We start from the raw sequence: 16,509 nt of genomic DNA, 5'->3' as shown, positions 1-16,509 counted from the left end.
AACAATATAGTTACCTGTGAAAGGTCTGGTATATCACCTCTGTCAATTCCAACTTGCTGCAAGAACAAGAATTATATTTAATAAATTATAATAAAGATGTTTTATAAATAAAATTTGGAAAAATGACATCATGGCTAGTACTGGTAATATTTTAAACAGACTTCTTAAGAATCAGAAAAATATTTAATCTCCATAGATACTCAACATTTCCAATGGCTTAGATATTATTTGGTGGCTCTAAAAGTTCTAACAGTAGGGAAACTTGAGTTGGAAAGCCAACAAGTCTACTAAGTTACCATCTCTACGTCTTCTGAATGCCTATATAAACTACCTTATCACCATCTGAAAACTCCCCTCTCTTCTATGTGTAATATGATAAAAACACTAGGGTAAGAATGAGAAAGCCTGACCATGAACAAGTTCTTTGATGGGGAAAAAAAAAAAAAAATTAAGAAACAAACCTGAAGACATCGACTTTGTTTTTCTCCATAAAACATGGTTTCCCTGGAAATCACCACAGGTAACACTTTAAAAAACTCATGTTCTGTCAGGTACGCCAGGTTTACAGAAATGTCAAGTGATATCTAATGAGGATATAACTGTCTTCACAAAGCAACTCCAATACGCTTTCATGATGCTCAGGCCCTAGGCAATTTCCAGCAAAAAGATAGAAACAGTTCCTGTGTATCCCAGCAACCAACTTAGAAAATGGTTTTCTGTCCCATGGCTGTGTTTCATTTTCTAATTGGTCTCTCTTCCTTTTCTCGATCTCTTAGGGGCTGGTCTCAGAATGATGTCAGTAGAAAATCTGATAAAGGCCGGGTGTGGTGGCTCACATCTGTGATTCCAGCACTTTGGGAGGCCAAGATGGGTAGATCCTGATATCAGGAGATTAAGACCGTCCTGGCTAATACAGTGAAACCTCACCTCTACTAAAAATACCAATATTAGTTGGGCATGGTGGCACTGTAGTCCCAGCTACTCGGGAGGCTAAGGCAGGAGAATCGCTTGAACCTGGGAGGTGGATGTTGCAGTGAGCCGAGATTGAGCCACTACACTAGCCTGGGAGAGTAAGCAAGACTCCATCTCAACAACAACAAAAAAAGAAAATCTGCTATTAAATTAGCTATTAATCAGATGTTAATAGCTAATCACTGTCTGATCTATTTGTCCTCTTCAAACACATTTCAAGAGGTTACTCTTGCCTTCTTCCAGGAACTAAGGCATTCTAATGAAACTGCCAAGCCCAATTTCTCGTAACAGAGTATTTTAAGGCAAGGGACTCCAGGTTTTTCTTAAATCATATGTAGAGCAGGCCAGGTGTGGTGGCTTATGCCTGTAATCCCGGCACTTTGGAAGGCTGAGGTGGGTTGATCACTTAAGGTCAGGAGTTCAAGACCAGCTGGACAACATGGTGAAACCCCATCTCTAAAATTAGCTGGGTGTGGTGGCAGGCACCTGTAATCCCAGCTACCCAGGGGGCTGAGGCAGGAGAATCGCTTGAACCTGGGAGGCGGAAGTTGCAGCGAGACGAGATCACGCCATGGCACTCCAGCCTGGGCAACAGAGCAAGACTCNAAAAAAAAAAAAAAAAAAAATTATATGTAGCAGCCAGTCTATCTCACCTCAGAATAAGTTAACAGCAAATCTGGAGTACAGAAGAGGGCTTAAAACTTAAGTTTGAAACTACGACTACCAAATGCAAAGAACATAAGAGGCCAAGAGGGAAAGCCACTGGAATCACAGCATAAACAACACTTTCTTCTCTATTTTAGTATGTGACTGACCCTAAAAAAAACGGAAAGGATCTTTCTCCTTGAAAAATTTTTAAATCCAAGATAAATTTCAGTAGGCTTCATAAAACGGATTAATAACAAAGCTATTGTCTCATCATCCTGTTCTGTCCTATTGCATCTAATATAGAATAACATATCACCACAGTAATAAAGCCTAGAATCACTAATTTGCTAGTTCCAAAGTAACTACTTTGACATAACTGACCAAATTACCCTAGGAAGGCATCTCTGGTGGAGACGGGTAGAGGCTGGAGAATGGGAGAGCAAATACGCAAACCAAGAAAACACCTTAAGAATGCCTCTGTGCTGCTAGCATGATAAATGCCTGCCAGCATTACCACAAGTGCCTTTTGTGACAATTCCAGAAAATTATTTTTAAGCATACCTGCAAAATTAGATTATCCTATTACCTACATTCATGGTTTTCATAATTAATAATAAACACACAAAATTCATTTCTGTCGGGGAACAAAGACTTTTGAGATAGAGTACTGCTCTATCGTCCACACTGAAGTACGGTGGTACAATCTCGGCTCACTGTAATCTCCACCTCCTAGATTCAAGCGATTCTCCTGCCTTAGCCTCCTCAGTAGCTGGGATTGTGGAAGCCCGCCACCATGCCTGATTAATTTTTGTAACTTTAGTAGAAACGGGGTTTTGCCATGCTGGCTAGGCTTGTCTTGAACTCCTGACCTCAGGTGATCTGCCTGTGTATGCCTCCCAAAGTGCTGGGATTACAGGTGTGAGCCACCATGTCTGGCCAACAAAAACATTTTGAACTACGTGGCTCCAGCTATCTCACTGGAAAGAAACCTGCACTGACAGTGGATATTTTCTACCATATTTAACAATAAACATTCTCAAATATATTGTTAATTCCAACCATAAAAATCTCTGCCACTATTGTATGTCAACTACTTAATTTTATAGAGAAGTAAACAATTTAAAAACAGGTAACTTTTCAATACCCGCCATTGAATTAAATATACAGCATTTATTTTATTCACTATTTTATCATATTCATATCTTGGCACAGAATTCAATACAGCATAATATGATTAAATACTAAATTTAAGATATTTATTTTATTTGGATAGTAAGTGATGACTTCAAAATCCATATTTAGAGACAAAAAGGCAAGTTAGTAGACAGTCACTTAAAGACAGTTTACCTCTGCAACTTTGAGGAACTCTGAGATTCTCGTCATCCTAGTTAGGAACTTCTTATAGATGTCAAGACCTTCTTTGCATTGGTTCTTTTTCATATCAAAATATTTTTCTGACAAAATAAATGTAAACATTCTTTTGTTCACATAAAAATGTAACACCCAAAAAGGAAAAAGAGTAGGTAATGCCTCCAAATAGGTTTCTCAAGGAGGATACACATCCTACTAGAAAAATATCAGTATTAAGTTAGCTTAGGTATTTAAAGCAAACTAGAATGGAGGTGCTATTATATTAAAAAATGGAAACACTACTTGACCCTATTCATATTCCTACTTTGTTTCACAATATTTTTCCTCACAATTACCTAGGTAATATTTGTGTGTTTACACGTATCACACTTTACCCCATTTAAAACAGCACTGACACCTATTTCCAATCTTCTGATAGTATATTATCTAAGATAACAACTTTTACCATGCCCAAATGTCACTCAGAAAGTTCATTTAAGCTTAATATATACATAGAAGTAAAGACGTTAATTTATACTAATAATAGTATGAAAGACTATGCCTTCCAAAATTTTATAGAAAAGTCTTTATTTTTCACTTGCGAAAAAATAAGCCAAATTTCCCTAACCCTATGGATTAAAGCATCCCTAAGTCCACGTTACTTCAGACTATAAAAAACAGATTTAAATTGTTAAAAAAGTTCACTATGGAGTCGATTATGAGAAAATAATATTTTTCTGGAACAAAAAATTTGCTTTTTTCCCCATCTTTTTTAATTGTCGTAAAATATATGTAACATAAAGCTTCCTATCTTCTTTTTTTTTGAAACGGAGTTTCACTCTTGTTGCCCAGGCTAGAGTACAATGGCAAGATAACGGCTCACCGCAACTTCTGCGTCCTGGGTTCAAGCAATTCTCCTGCCTCAGCCTAAAACTTACTGTCTTTACCAACTAAAGTTTAAGGGCATTTTTATATTTTTAAAATTAATTAAATGGATAGAAAAAACATAGATATATCTAAAAAATAAAGTTTGGCTTGCTGAACATCCTGGGTATAAAAATATGTAATTCACTTGCATAAATAATCAGGTATAAAACTCTTTTCTCCAAATTAATTGTTATAATGAATGAACGTATCACAATAAATTTTTAAACAGGTTTAAGTAACAACTCAGTCAATATTATTTACCCATATGACACAAGACAAGAAATAAAATGTTAGAAGGCTACAGCAGTATTTACCCAACAAATTAATAATTCCTTCATTGTATGCTGCAAACAGTCTAATGGCATCTTTGAACAGGAGCATGAAGGCAGCATTTATTACCCCATTTGTAAGTTCATTGCTATTAACCTGGAGAGAAATTGGAAAATAAAATTAGCAATTAGGTTTTAATATTGACATTGACAAAAAGACTTCCTTCAAATTAAAACAGAGTAAATTCAAGCATTAGGCATGTTAATGAAAAAGACTTTTCTCTAATAAATATATAAAGAGCATAGTGCAGTAACTACCACATACATGAACACTATTTATTATTATTATTAAATTTGCTGTAACCAAATAACTGTACTCATTTGACTAACAAGAATACTGGAAATATTTTCAGTTTTACCTCAAGGAATAAATCAAAAAGATAAATCAAATTAATACTAAGTTCTTTCTTAGCACATGAAAATTAACTCATTATATATATGGAAAAACTAAGCACAACACTGAATGGCAAACAAAAAACTGGTTAAAAAAAAAAGGTATTTGCAGACTAGCAAAGTTGATTTACATTATATAGGAAGAATCCTAATAATAAATAAAATAAATGAAAGGTAATTTATAAAATAAAAGATACATATGGATAATAACATGAAAAGAAATACAACTTTACTTATCAGGTAAATTAAAATATAATAATCAAATCAAATTACTAAAATATCCTTTCCGGAACACCAGACTATATTACTCAGTGCCCATAGGAATGAAAAGGAGCATGGCAGCTCATGTCTGTGGTCCCAGCACTTTGTGAGACTGAGGCAGGAAGATTGCTTGAGCCTGGGAGTTTGAGTCAAGCCCGGGCAACATCGAAAAACCTCGTATCTGCAAAAAACTAAAACCAAGAAAAGGTAGCTGAGTACGGTGGTGTACCCATGTAGTCCCAGCTACTTAGGAAGCTGAGGTGGGAGGAATGCTTGCACCTAGGAGTTGGAGGCTGCAATGAGCTATGATCATGCCACTGCACTCCAGCCTGCGTGACGCTGTCTCAAAAAAACAAAGAGATGAAGAAGTAAATACAGACACCTGTTAACAAGTTATTGGCTCAACCCTTCTGGAGTATAAGTTAGAAATATTTATTAAAAATTTAAATGCTTATATTCTTTGAACCACCAAATTCTTTTTCTGGGTGTTAACCCTACTGAAATAGGTTTACACACACACACACACACACACACACACACACACAGAGAGAGAGAGAGAGAGAGAGAGAGAGAGAGAGAGAGAGAAAGGGAGGAAGGGAGGGAAAGGAGGAGACAGAGGGAAAGAGAATCAAGTGCAACTGTTTAGGATTAAAAAAACAGAAAAATTAAACATCAATAGGAAGATCAGATAAATTGTTACACATAACAAAGTACAATACAAACATTGAAAAGAATAAGAGATTTTATGCAAATACAACATATTAAGAAAAATATGCATGGTTTGATCCTGAACTTCTATACAAGCCAAAATAATGTTGAATAACTGCATCAATACCCCACTCCTTCTACAGCAGGGGTCAGCAAACTTTTTCTTTGTAAAGGGCCAGATGGCAAATATTTTAGACTTGGGCCATACAATCTCTGTCACAACTACTGAACTCTGCTGTGGTAACATAAAACAACCATAGATAATATGTAAACCAGTGAGCTTAAATGTGTTCCAATCATACTATTGAGAAAACTGAAGTTTGAATTTCATATAATTTCTATCTGTTACAAAATAGTATTTATTTTCAACCATTTAAAAAATATACAAAAATGGGCAATGAGCTGTAGTTGGATAATCTGTTCTAGGCATGAAATATCTGTAAGAGTTACTGAATGTTTACTTAACACTTACTATGTGCTATACATTAATAGGCAATGGGGATACAGCAGAAGAAAAGAAACCTAGTGCCTGCACTGAAGAAGCTTAAAGAATAGCAATTAAACAATTTAAAGGAAAAATCTATTTCAGCATGAAACTATCACAGTTCCATTCAGTGACTTGAACTTACAATCTCTAAATCAAAATTTCAAAATAAAGAAGAATAAAACGTCGTTAAGATAGATGCCCCCCACTTCCAAAAAAAGAACAGAGTTGAAAATACGAACTTCTAACATATTATAAATAAATGACAAAGCTAGCAGTTTGGTTCAATTCATGGTTATTAAAACAAAAATTCCAGGGAACACAATGCCCTTGGGCAACAGCTACATAACAGGCTATTTTAAGTGCTATTTAAACTTCTTACTTCTAAATAATTGTCATGCTTTGAGTCCTATTAAATAGACAGAAGTAAAAGATTAAGTTGGCTATTCACTAAAAAAAAAATCTCTGTACATTTTTAAAATCTAAAAGCCATTCTCAAAAGAAAACAGATTTTCAGATCAATCCCTTTACCATTTTAGCTAATATATCTTAATATTCCAGAGTTACAGAAGCACTTAAGAAATAAATCTAAAACAGTTATAAAAATCAAAAAGTAATTTGACTTGAGGCTACTCTATAGAAAATCCTTAGCTATATAGGATATCAGTATAAAAAACTAGAGTGTGTGAAAACTTAAGGATAAAAATTCTCATGAATTATAACGACCACATTTTTTAAAATCTTAAATTACAAAAGCATAATCAACTTACATTAAAATCAAGAAGCGCATCCATTTGATTCTGAATAATTGGTACAGTTTTTAGGAGTTTTTCTGTGTTCATTGTTCTCATAACTCCATCAGCCCTGTTATAAAAAAAAAAAAAACAGAAATAAACAAATGAATCTGCAATTAAATCTGCATTTCAAACTCCCCCTGGTTCTCTACTAAAACAGAGAACCAAGTTGCTATCTAATGTCACCTATTTTTAAGTCATTATAGAACCTGAAAACTCAAGCAGAGATCATATAGAGAAAACCAAAAACAGGCAACACAGTATGTCCAATATCAAGGTACTTATTCAGAACTAAAAAGAACAAGAAGACATAAAACACGAGCTGTAAAAACAAAAGTTTACATTACACAGCAAGGTCTATAGCACACTTTTCACATGAGGAAATGATCTGATCCTCAAAATCATTGGTGTGTAAAAAGCAGTTTTATCATTATTATTACAAATAATCATATGCCTGAAGTCACTAAACAGTTAAACACTATGTAGCAGGGAGTTAAAAAGTCTTAAGAGTACTGCTTTATTTAAAGTATTTTATTCGACCAGCTGCGGTGGCTCACGCCTGTAATCCCAGCTCTTTGGGAGGCCAAGGCAGGTAGATCACCTGAGGTCAGGAGTTCAAGGCCAGCCTAATCAACATGGAGAAACCCCATCTCTACTAAAAATACAAAATGAGTGGGGCGTCGTGGTGTATGCCTGTAATCCCAGCTACTCGGGAGGCTGAGGCAGGAAAATCGCTTGAACCCAGGAGGCGGTGGCTGCAGTGAGCCGAGATCACTCCATTGCTCTCCAGCCTAGGCAACAACAGCAAAACTCTGTCTCAAAAAAAACTCAAAAAACAAAACAAAACAAAATAAAAAATAAAGTATTTTATTCATGACCCAAAAGCAATGGCTTTTAATTCAGAAATTATAACTAAAATCACTTTATTACAAAATAAAGAACAATTTTACCATGTCATTCCAATCTATTAAACAAGAGATACCTTCAGTGGACAGTCTTAAGCTATAAAAAGCAACAATAGTGCTTTGCAGGACACAACAAAGTTTAAACAACAAATACTGGGCCGCCTTAAGTAGTCACCTATTGACCAACTTTGGTCTAACTCTCCCTAATGTGTTAACCTATGGATGCCTATTTCCTCTGAAGTGCTAAACAGCATTAGCTGTAACAAGCCGCTGGAGCTTGGGATGAGTACACCAGCCCTTCTTTTGCAACTCTTCTTACGTAAGTAATTTTTTGACCTCTGGTTACTTCTCCATCACAGAAGATTTGAACATTGGCTCAGTCTTTCGTGTCTTGATTAACTTCCACATCTACTTGGACAACCAATCCAACATCTTGATGTCAAAAGCCCTGATCCTAACCCTACTGCCCAGAAACCAGAGCATCCTATCCCTCACCCCTGAATGGGGGCCGGGGGGAAGGTGAAATTCAGACACCTTATTCTGTGACAATTACCTTTTAACCTTTCAGTTGCTTTGGTCACATATCCCTGTGGTAAAAAATATTTGACCTCATCAGAAATGTCAATGTTTCAACTCTATCACTATCCACATTGATCCTTTCTCATTTTTACTTTCTTCATCTAGTTTAGAATTCCACAGATCATTATTATAATCAGTCCCTTACAAATACCTTTAACTTTCTTGTACCTCTTTTCTTCCCTGCATTTCAGTCATCTGGCAAATACACAATCCTGGCTGAGCAAACACCTAACTCATCCATACCTGTACACACATAGCTGAGTGCTAGTAAAGAAAAAGGTACAACTGGGCAAAATGGTAAAACTATGAATTCATGATCATCAACCTCAAATGGATACTCAACATTGCCAGCGATCCTCTTAGCCTTCTCTAACAAACTCCTCTCCTAAGTATCCTCAAATCCTATGCTTGTATCCCTACATGAAACATGTAAGCTCTCAGCTTATAACTCCCAAAATATTTCATTCTGGAACAGAAAATAACAGAAAGAGATTGTCTGGTCTTCTTGCCGCCCAAACTATGTTTCTATTTAAAAATGGTTGGCATCTACCTCATGTTTTTCCTACCATGGTAGATTTCAAATGAATCCAACATTAAAATATAAAACACTGAATTCATAAATCTATCTGATGAAAACATGATAATTAATCATTTTAGCTCACTCTGAGCTTGCCTGAAAGATAAAAACATAAAAATAGATAACGATTTTGATCACCTAAGATTGTATTGCTTTTAACAATGGCTGGGGAAAAAANAAAAAAAAAAAAAAAAAACAGAGAAAACGCTCATAACCTGTAATAATTTATTTTCCTAATACACAAAAAGTTCATTTGTTGAGTGTTTGCTATGTGCTAAGCATTACACACAATATCCCATTTAATTCTCACAACAATCCTGACAGAAAAGTACTAATTAAAACTTCATTTTACGGATGAAATAACTCAGAGTTTAAGTAAGGCCTTCCCAGTTTCACCACAGCATAATAGCATGGTAGAAGGGGATATAAGTGTGCCAAGATGTTGATCCTTTTTAACCCTTTAGCCTCAAGTCGTCTCTTGTATAAAATAGTTTGTGTGCTACCATGTGAAAGAAGTTAGCAAGCTGATGAATACCTAACAAAATATCCTTGGTTTTAGAAAAAATCACCGAAGTAGTAAAAGATATAAACTATATAAGGCATCAGGTATGTAACCCACTCTCAAATAGTTCAGAAAAAAATGTGTGTGTGCACCTGTGTGAATATACGCAGAGAATGCAAATGTGGCAAAATGTTAAAAACTGGTGGTTCTGAGTAAAGTATACAGAAGTTCTTTCTAATATTCTTGCAACATTTCTGGAAGTGATATTATTTCAAAATAACATTATTTTTTAAAAGTCAGTAAGCTAGCTAACGCATCTTATTAAAGTCCCTCATCTGACTGGTATGAAGGTAGAATTCAAACCTAGATTCATCTGACTGAAAAAGCTTTTGAGTTCTTACCACTATCTAACACAATAGAAAAGAGTGAAAAACCCAATAGAGAAGCTGGCAATGGACATCAAAAGACAATTAATAAAATAAGTATGGTATTTAGAAAGGAAGGAGGATGAGGGGGAAAGATTGCTTGAGCACAGGAGGTCAACACTGCAGTGAGCTGGGAATGTGCCACTGTACTCTACCAGGCTGGGTGACAAAGGGAGACCCTGTCTCAAAAAAGTGAAAATAAAAAACAAAAACAGAGCAGAGAGTTTGAAGAGGCATTTTTTTGAAAGACTACATACAAATGGTCAACAGCACATAAAAACATGCTCAATATCATTAGTCATCAGGGAAATGCAAACTAAAAATCAGAAGACACTACTTCACACCTATTAGGATGGCTATAATTTAAAGTCAGCTAACTTGTGTTGCCAAGCATACTGAAAAACTGAAGTCCTTATACACCACTGGTAGCTATGTAAAATGGTGCAGCCACTATAGAAAAAAAAAAAAAAAAAAAAAAAAAAAAAAAAAAAAAAAAAAAAAAAAAAAAAAAAAAAAAAAAAACAGAAAATAACAAGTATGGACAGAATAGTGAAAAACTGAAAGTGCCATACATGGCTGGTGGGAATCTAAAATCATTCAACTGCTTTGAAAAATGATTTGGCAGTTCCTCAAAATGCTAAACATAAAAGTTACCATATGACCCAGCAATTCCACTTCTAGGTACGTACTTAAGAGAATTAAAAAGATAATCCACATAAAATCTAATATTCACAGCACCATTATTCCTAAGTCAAAAGTAGAAACTATTCAAATGGCCATCAGCTGGTGAACAGATAAACAAAATGCAGTATATGTCCATATAGTAAAATATTATCTGGCTAGAAAAAGGAATAAAGTACTGATATATGATATAACATGGATGCTATAATGTGGACATATTATGCATCACAAAGGCCACATATTGTATAATTTCATTTATATGAAGTTTTCAGAATAGGTAAGCCCAGAGCCAGGATCTATGGGAAGAGGGAATAGAAAATGAATGCTAACAGGTATAGGGTTTCTTTCCGGAGGTGATAAAAATGTTCTGAAATTAGATAGTGGCGATGTTGAACAACTTTGTAAATACACTAAAAACTACTGAATTATACACTTTAAAAGAATAAATTTTGTTATGTGAATTATATCTCAATAAAGACACTATAAAAAGAACTTAAAAACAAATCCTACCACAGAGAGTACCTGATACACCTCATCAAAGAAAAATGAGGTTCATCTTTTAAAACTGGCTAAAATTTTGTAATTTATAATCTAATAACTTCTATGTTTTACCTTTTTAAAAATTCAAATCAATTAGATACAAAAAAAGCTTAACTCACCCTCTCTTCACTTTTGTGAAATCAAATGCAACTTGTCTGTACGAAACTGCTTTTTCATTTAAATATCTACTATACCGCCTAATAAATGTAGACATGTCATATCCTGTAAAACAAAAAAAAAAAAAAAAAGAAAGCTTTTATAAATGATTAAAATCCCAATATGCCTACGAAAACAAGTCATTGTATCCAATGACTATAATGTCTTGATACCACAATTCAATTTAGTGATGTAAATTAAGCAGCTAATGAATGACACTGCCATTAAATTCTCTTAAAATTTCATATTTAAGTCAGGAATGTCCTATACAGCTTTAAAAAAAACCACTTCCCTTAGAACTTCACTAAAATAAGAAGCTTTTTTTGTTTCTCTCAATATTCCTATTCTTTATTCATCAGGAATTGGAAAAATATGTTCTCTTATACAACTTGATAATCTCACTACTCAAATTTAACATCCTGTGGAACCACAATCCCATTCCTCAAATCAAGTAACTTTATATAATTTTGATACTCCTGAAATCTTTAGCTGTATTTAGAACCATAACTTATATGTGCCAACCTTATAAAAAGTACAGAAAATTACTGCTTAGTATAATAGAAGAAATGACAATATGCAAGTTTAAGGTGAACAAAAAACAATTATATGAATGTTTTCAATATAACTTTCTAAATAAATACATAAATCATTTTAAGATTTTGTTTCATCATGACCCTGCTTTGAAAACTTCTGTAACATAACATCTAATCAATATTAGTTTTTTTTTAAACACCAAACTCTTTGTGTTTTAGTTATTGCCTGGTTCAAGGAAGTCTATAGTAATTTTTGCTCCTCAATGAAAAGTGGACCCATTTTATTTTAACTCATATTCATCTAACAAATTTAATTACTTGGTGATCTTTGATACTTTTAAAATACCAAAACCACCCAAAATGTAAACTAACTGGATTTTAACATCATCAATTCATTTATTTAGCAAATATTTAGAGTGCCTATTAAGTACCAGTGGAGAAAAATCAGTGAACAAAATACAAAAAAAATTAATGCTTTCATATGGCTTTATATCTACTACTGTACAGGTGTTATATGCTTACATTCCTCAGCTCTTTGGTTCACATGGTTCCACCTACTAGACCCCATCATGAGAGGGCAAACACCTCTCCTCCTTCAAGGCTCAACCTCTCCTCTACATAAGAAGAATGAAATTCTTAAAACCTTATCACTATAATTGCTTAATTTCCATCTTAAGAAAAGGAGAAATCAGCTGCTGATAAAACACAAAAAACCCACTTGGATATATGCATAGACTCTGCCTTTAAAGTTAAAATGAACTGAATGAAGGAGGAAGTGAAAATAAATGGTGAGCAGATAGTTTCTTCCATGACTCTGAAAATAAAGATACTCCATTTTTATCTATAATATATATCTGGCTTCGCTGTTTAAGATATAGAAGAGGCCAGGTGTGTTGGCTTATGCCTGTAATCCCAGCACTTTGGGAGGCTGAGGAGGATCGCTTTAGGCCAAGAGTTCAAGAACAGCCTGGGCAACAGAGCAAGAACCCATCCCTACAAAAAAATTAAAGAATAAAAAAATTAGCCAGGCATGCTGGTGCACATCTGTAATCCCAGCTACTTGGGAGGCTGAAGGGAGGACTGTTTGAGCCAGGAGTTCAAGGCTGCAGTGAATTATGATCATACCACTGTACCCAGCCTAGGTGACAGAGCAAGCTGGTCTCTTTCAGTCCTGCCTCAGCAACAGAACCACATTCTGTCTCAAAAAAAAAAAAAAAAAAAAAAAATCCAAGCGACGGGGTCTATGGTTTTAATTTTTTTTCCCTTAGGTTAGAGCACTGTAACTCTTGTTAAACTATAATGCATTTTGTAACACTGGGTCCTACGTACAGATTACTGGTCTTCTAGACTGTCTGGAAGATAGAATATTAAATTAATTTAAGCAATACTTTCACTTGCCAAAGAGAAACAAGTATTGGACTGAACAGCTCCAAACTCAAATACAGCCAGTCACCCAAAAAAAAAATTAATTACTTAATTAATTTAAAATTCCACAAATCTTTTCTTTTTTTCAGGCCTCCAGAACAACCACAGCTCAGTCCCTCATTAACTGTCCAGATATTTCTAGATAAGCAGAACAACAACTGAAACAGTTTCAGCATCTTCAAGATTTGGTCTACTCTGATCTAACTTGACTAAGCTATGATGCTTTCCTTATAACACATAATCCCCTCTCCTCTCCTCTCTCTACTGCATTATAAAATCCCAATTCTATAAAAATTTTTTGTGCTTGAATTTGGCTCTGAACGCCTTCTTGAGGGGCTATGTGCCACTACATGTTCTCCAACACAATTCATATATATTCTATTCATATTCATTTGCTCTATAAATCTTAAATATTCATAACCATGGGAACGACTTTCACATCTGTGTATCTGTGCTTACTTTCACATCCATGTATTGTTCCTGGGCACTTGTGCCTAAGCCAACTCATCTTCTCAACCTTCTCTTGAAGCCCAGCACAAACCTCATCGTCTCTAAATATATTTCCCTGACTGAGCCTGCCTCACTGTTGAATATTCCCAACTCATTTGGCATATCCTTTCAAGTTCTCCCTGAAGCTGACATTCTATAATGCTAGAAGCCTAGTTATAGAACTAAGTAAAAGAGATTCCATTAAGACAATGTGCATGGACAGCTATAACCACATTATGTCCATTTCAAGTTACTAAATAAAAACACGTCAGGTACGGTGGCTGACGCCTGTAATCCCAGCACTTTGGGAGGCCAAGGCAGGCAGACCACAGGGTCAAGAAATCCATACCATCCTGGCCAACATGGTGAAACCCTGCCTCTACTAAACTACAAAAATTAGCTGGGCATGGTGGTGCACACCTGTAGTCCCAGTTACTTGGGAGACTGAGGCAGGAGAATCACTTGAACTCGGGAGGCGGAGGTTGCAGTGAGTCGAGACAGCGCCACTGCACTCCAGCCTGTCAACACAGCAAGACTGTCAAAAAAAACTACAGCTATGGATATGAATGAACATTTCATCTCAGTAAATTACATTATATTTGCCTTAGCTACTAAAACCTGTAATATTCCAACTACATTTCTTGGAATGAAACACAAAATAATACAATAATGAAAGCAAATATCTACACAGCACTTTCTCTCTCTCTCGCGCTCTCTCTCTCTCTCTCTCTGTGTGTGTGTGTATGTATCTGTGTGTGTGTCAGAGTCTAGCTTTGCTGCCCAGGCTGGAGTCCTGTGGCATGATCCTAGCTCACTGCAACCTTCGCCTCCTGGGTTCAAGAGATTCTCCTGCCTCAGCCTCCCGAGTAGCTAGGATTACAGGCGTATACCACCAATCCCAGCTAATTTTTATATTTTCAGTAGAGACAGGGTTTCACCATGTTGGCCAGGCTGGTCTCAAACTCTTGACCTCAAGTCATCCACCTATCTCAGCCTCCAAAAGTGCTGGGATTACAGGCATGAGCCACTGTGCCCGGCCTTATATAGCATTTCTTTTGTTCCAGGCACTGTTCTAAGCACTTTGTAGTAATTAACTAGGTTAAGTCCCACGTCAATATTATTGGGTAGGTACTATCATTATTACTGAATTCTACAGATGCAGAGGTGAAGTAACTTGCTCAAGTTTCTATAGCTGGTAAGTGGCAAAGATGAGATTCAAACCCAGACAGTCCAGCTCCAGAATTCACGCTCTCAAATAACTAAGCTATACTAACTCTCAAAGGGCTCTAAGTATCTAGTAGGAAAATTAATATTAACCTACAAATTAAAAGACAGTCTTTTCTTTCCTACAACCTTCACTAAAATACAAGGTTTAAAGTAGCACATGTTCTAAAAGACAGAGTTCAACTTTGGAGTTAAGTAATAATGTGGGTGTCATTCTTTTGATTTTCTATAATGAAAAAATTATCTTTACCTTGCAATCCACTTTTATCCAAAAAATTGCTTAAGTTAAACAACGTGTTTCTTGAAGCCAAATACTGAATAAAACGCTGGAAAAAAAAAATAATTACATCATATTAAGGTACTGCCATCTCGCAAACTCTAATTTGAAAATTTGGAGGAAAAGTTATGGTTAACGCATTTCATTAAGCTTACATAGTTTAAATTTCTCACCCTTACTCCTCCCATTAACTAGTTACCAAATCTAAAAACATAATACATGTTTTCACTAGCATGGGAGAATTTATTAAAGCCTAATGCCCACAGGTACATTAGAATATTAAGTCAAAATAATAAAAGCAAATAGGCAGTGGAACCAGTAGTTTTGGTTTTATTGCAGCATACTAAAACTATAGCTAGTCATATTCAGCTGGCATCTGTATTTTAAATGGTAATCTGGTATACCAAAGTTTTGGCTTTTTAAAAAAACAAAATACTTCTAAACACACCAGAAAGCAATACATATCCTCTTACCCATTGCCCAGATTAAACAAGTTCATATACTCACATCAGATCTTATATATCATCAAAACATTACAGACTCCATTGAAGACCCATGCCTTCAATTTCATTCCCTTCCCTCCCTCTTAAGAGGTTAGTACTTTTCTGAAACAGGTATATGTAACTTTCACACAGGTTTTCACCATTTTACTAGATATACAAATATCTATAAACTATACAACTGTTTTCTATTTTTAATTTACACAAATATCATAGTGTACTTACTCTTTTGCAATGAGTTTTAACTCAACTTTTCCCTAAGAATTATCCCATTTAACATTTTATTTTAAATGATGTTCTCATATTCCAATGAAAACATCATTATGAATGCATTTGTTTATTATGGATATACCTTCTAATTTTCACTATTATTAACAAAGTTGTATTGACATGTTTGTTCTTGGTCTCCATGTGTACGTATATGAGTTTCTAAGGATATATACTTAGGGATGAATTACCAGGCAAGTACCTATGTAAAAGTTCATCTTCTCCACACTGCCAAAATGCTCTCTAAAGTGCTTACCATAGTATAAGACCTTAACTCTCCTTTACATACAGTCTCTAAACAGCTAAAGAAATGTCTTTCAACTTTACTTCATAGGACTCCTTTTCTTTCTTCTTTTTTTTAAATGCATGCAGAGGGTAATAATCAACTAGGATGTACACCATCACCTCCGAAATCAGTCTTTTTTTTTTTGAGACAGGGTCTTGCTCTGTACAGGCTGGAGCACAGTGGTGTGATCACAGGTTACCACAGCCTCCAACCTCCTGAGGTTCCAACAATCCTCCCATCTCAGCACACAGCACCACCCACCATCCACCCCTCACCC

At 35.3% G+C, this 16,509-nt stretch overlaps 1 protein-coding gene across 29 annotated transcripts in view; it reads right to left on the bottom strand.

Moving 5' to 3' along the window:
* The window catches only part of PICALM (phosphatidylinositol binding clathrin assembly protein), a 107,285-nt gene that overhangs the window by 49,209 nt on the left and 41,567 nt on the right, over nucleotides 1–16,509 (bottom strand). For all 29 annotated transcript variants that reach the window (XM_037732131.1, XM_037732137.1, XM_037732120.1 and 26 more), the window contains exons 3-8: nucleotides 15,153–15,228; nucleotides 11,195–11,297; nucleotides 6,843–6,936; nucleotides 4,212–4,323; nucleotides 2,968–3,074; nucleotides 15–56 (exon numbers count right to left, since the gene is read on the bottom strand). In XM_037732131.1, coding sequence (XP_037588059.1) covers nucleotides 15–56; nucleotides 2,968–3,074; nucleotides 4,212–4,323; nucleotides 6,843–6,936; nucleotides 11,195–11,297; nucleotides 15,153–15,228 — 534 coding nt within the window. The remainder of the gene's footprint in view (nucleotides 1–14; nucleotides 57–2,967; nucleotides 3,075–4,211; nucleotides 4,324–6,842; nucleotides 6,937–11,194; nucleotides 11,298–15,152; nucleotides 15,229–16,509) is intronic.

This window comes from Cebus imitator, unplaced genomic scaffold (genome assembly GCF_001604975.1).
Source record: "Cebus imitator isolate Cc_AM_T3 unplaced genomic scaffold, Cebus_imitator-1.0 Scaffold442, whole genome shotgun sequence".
NCBI lineage: Eukaryota > Metazoa > Chordata > Mammalia > Primates > Cebidae > Cebus > Cebus imitator.
Note: the sequence above shows the minus strand (reverse complement) of the source record. Positions and strands in the feature narration are given on the sequence as shown.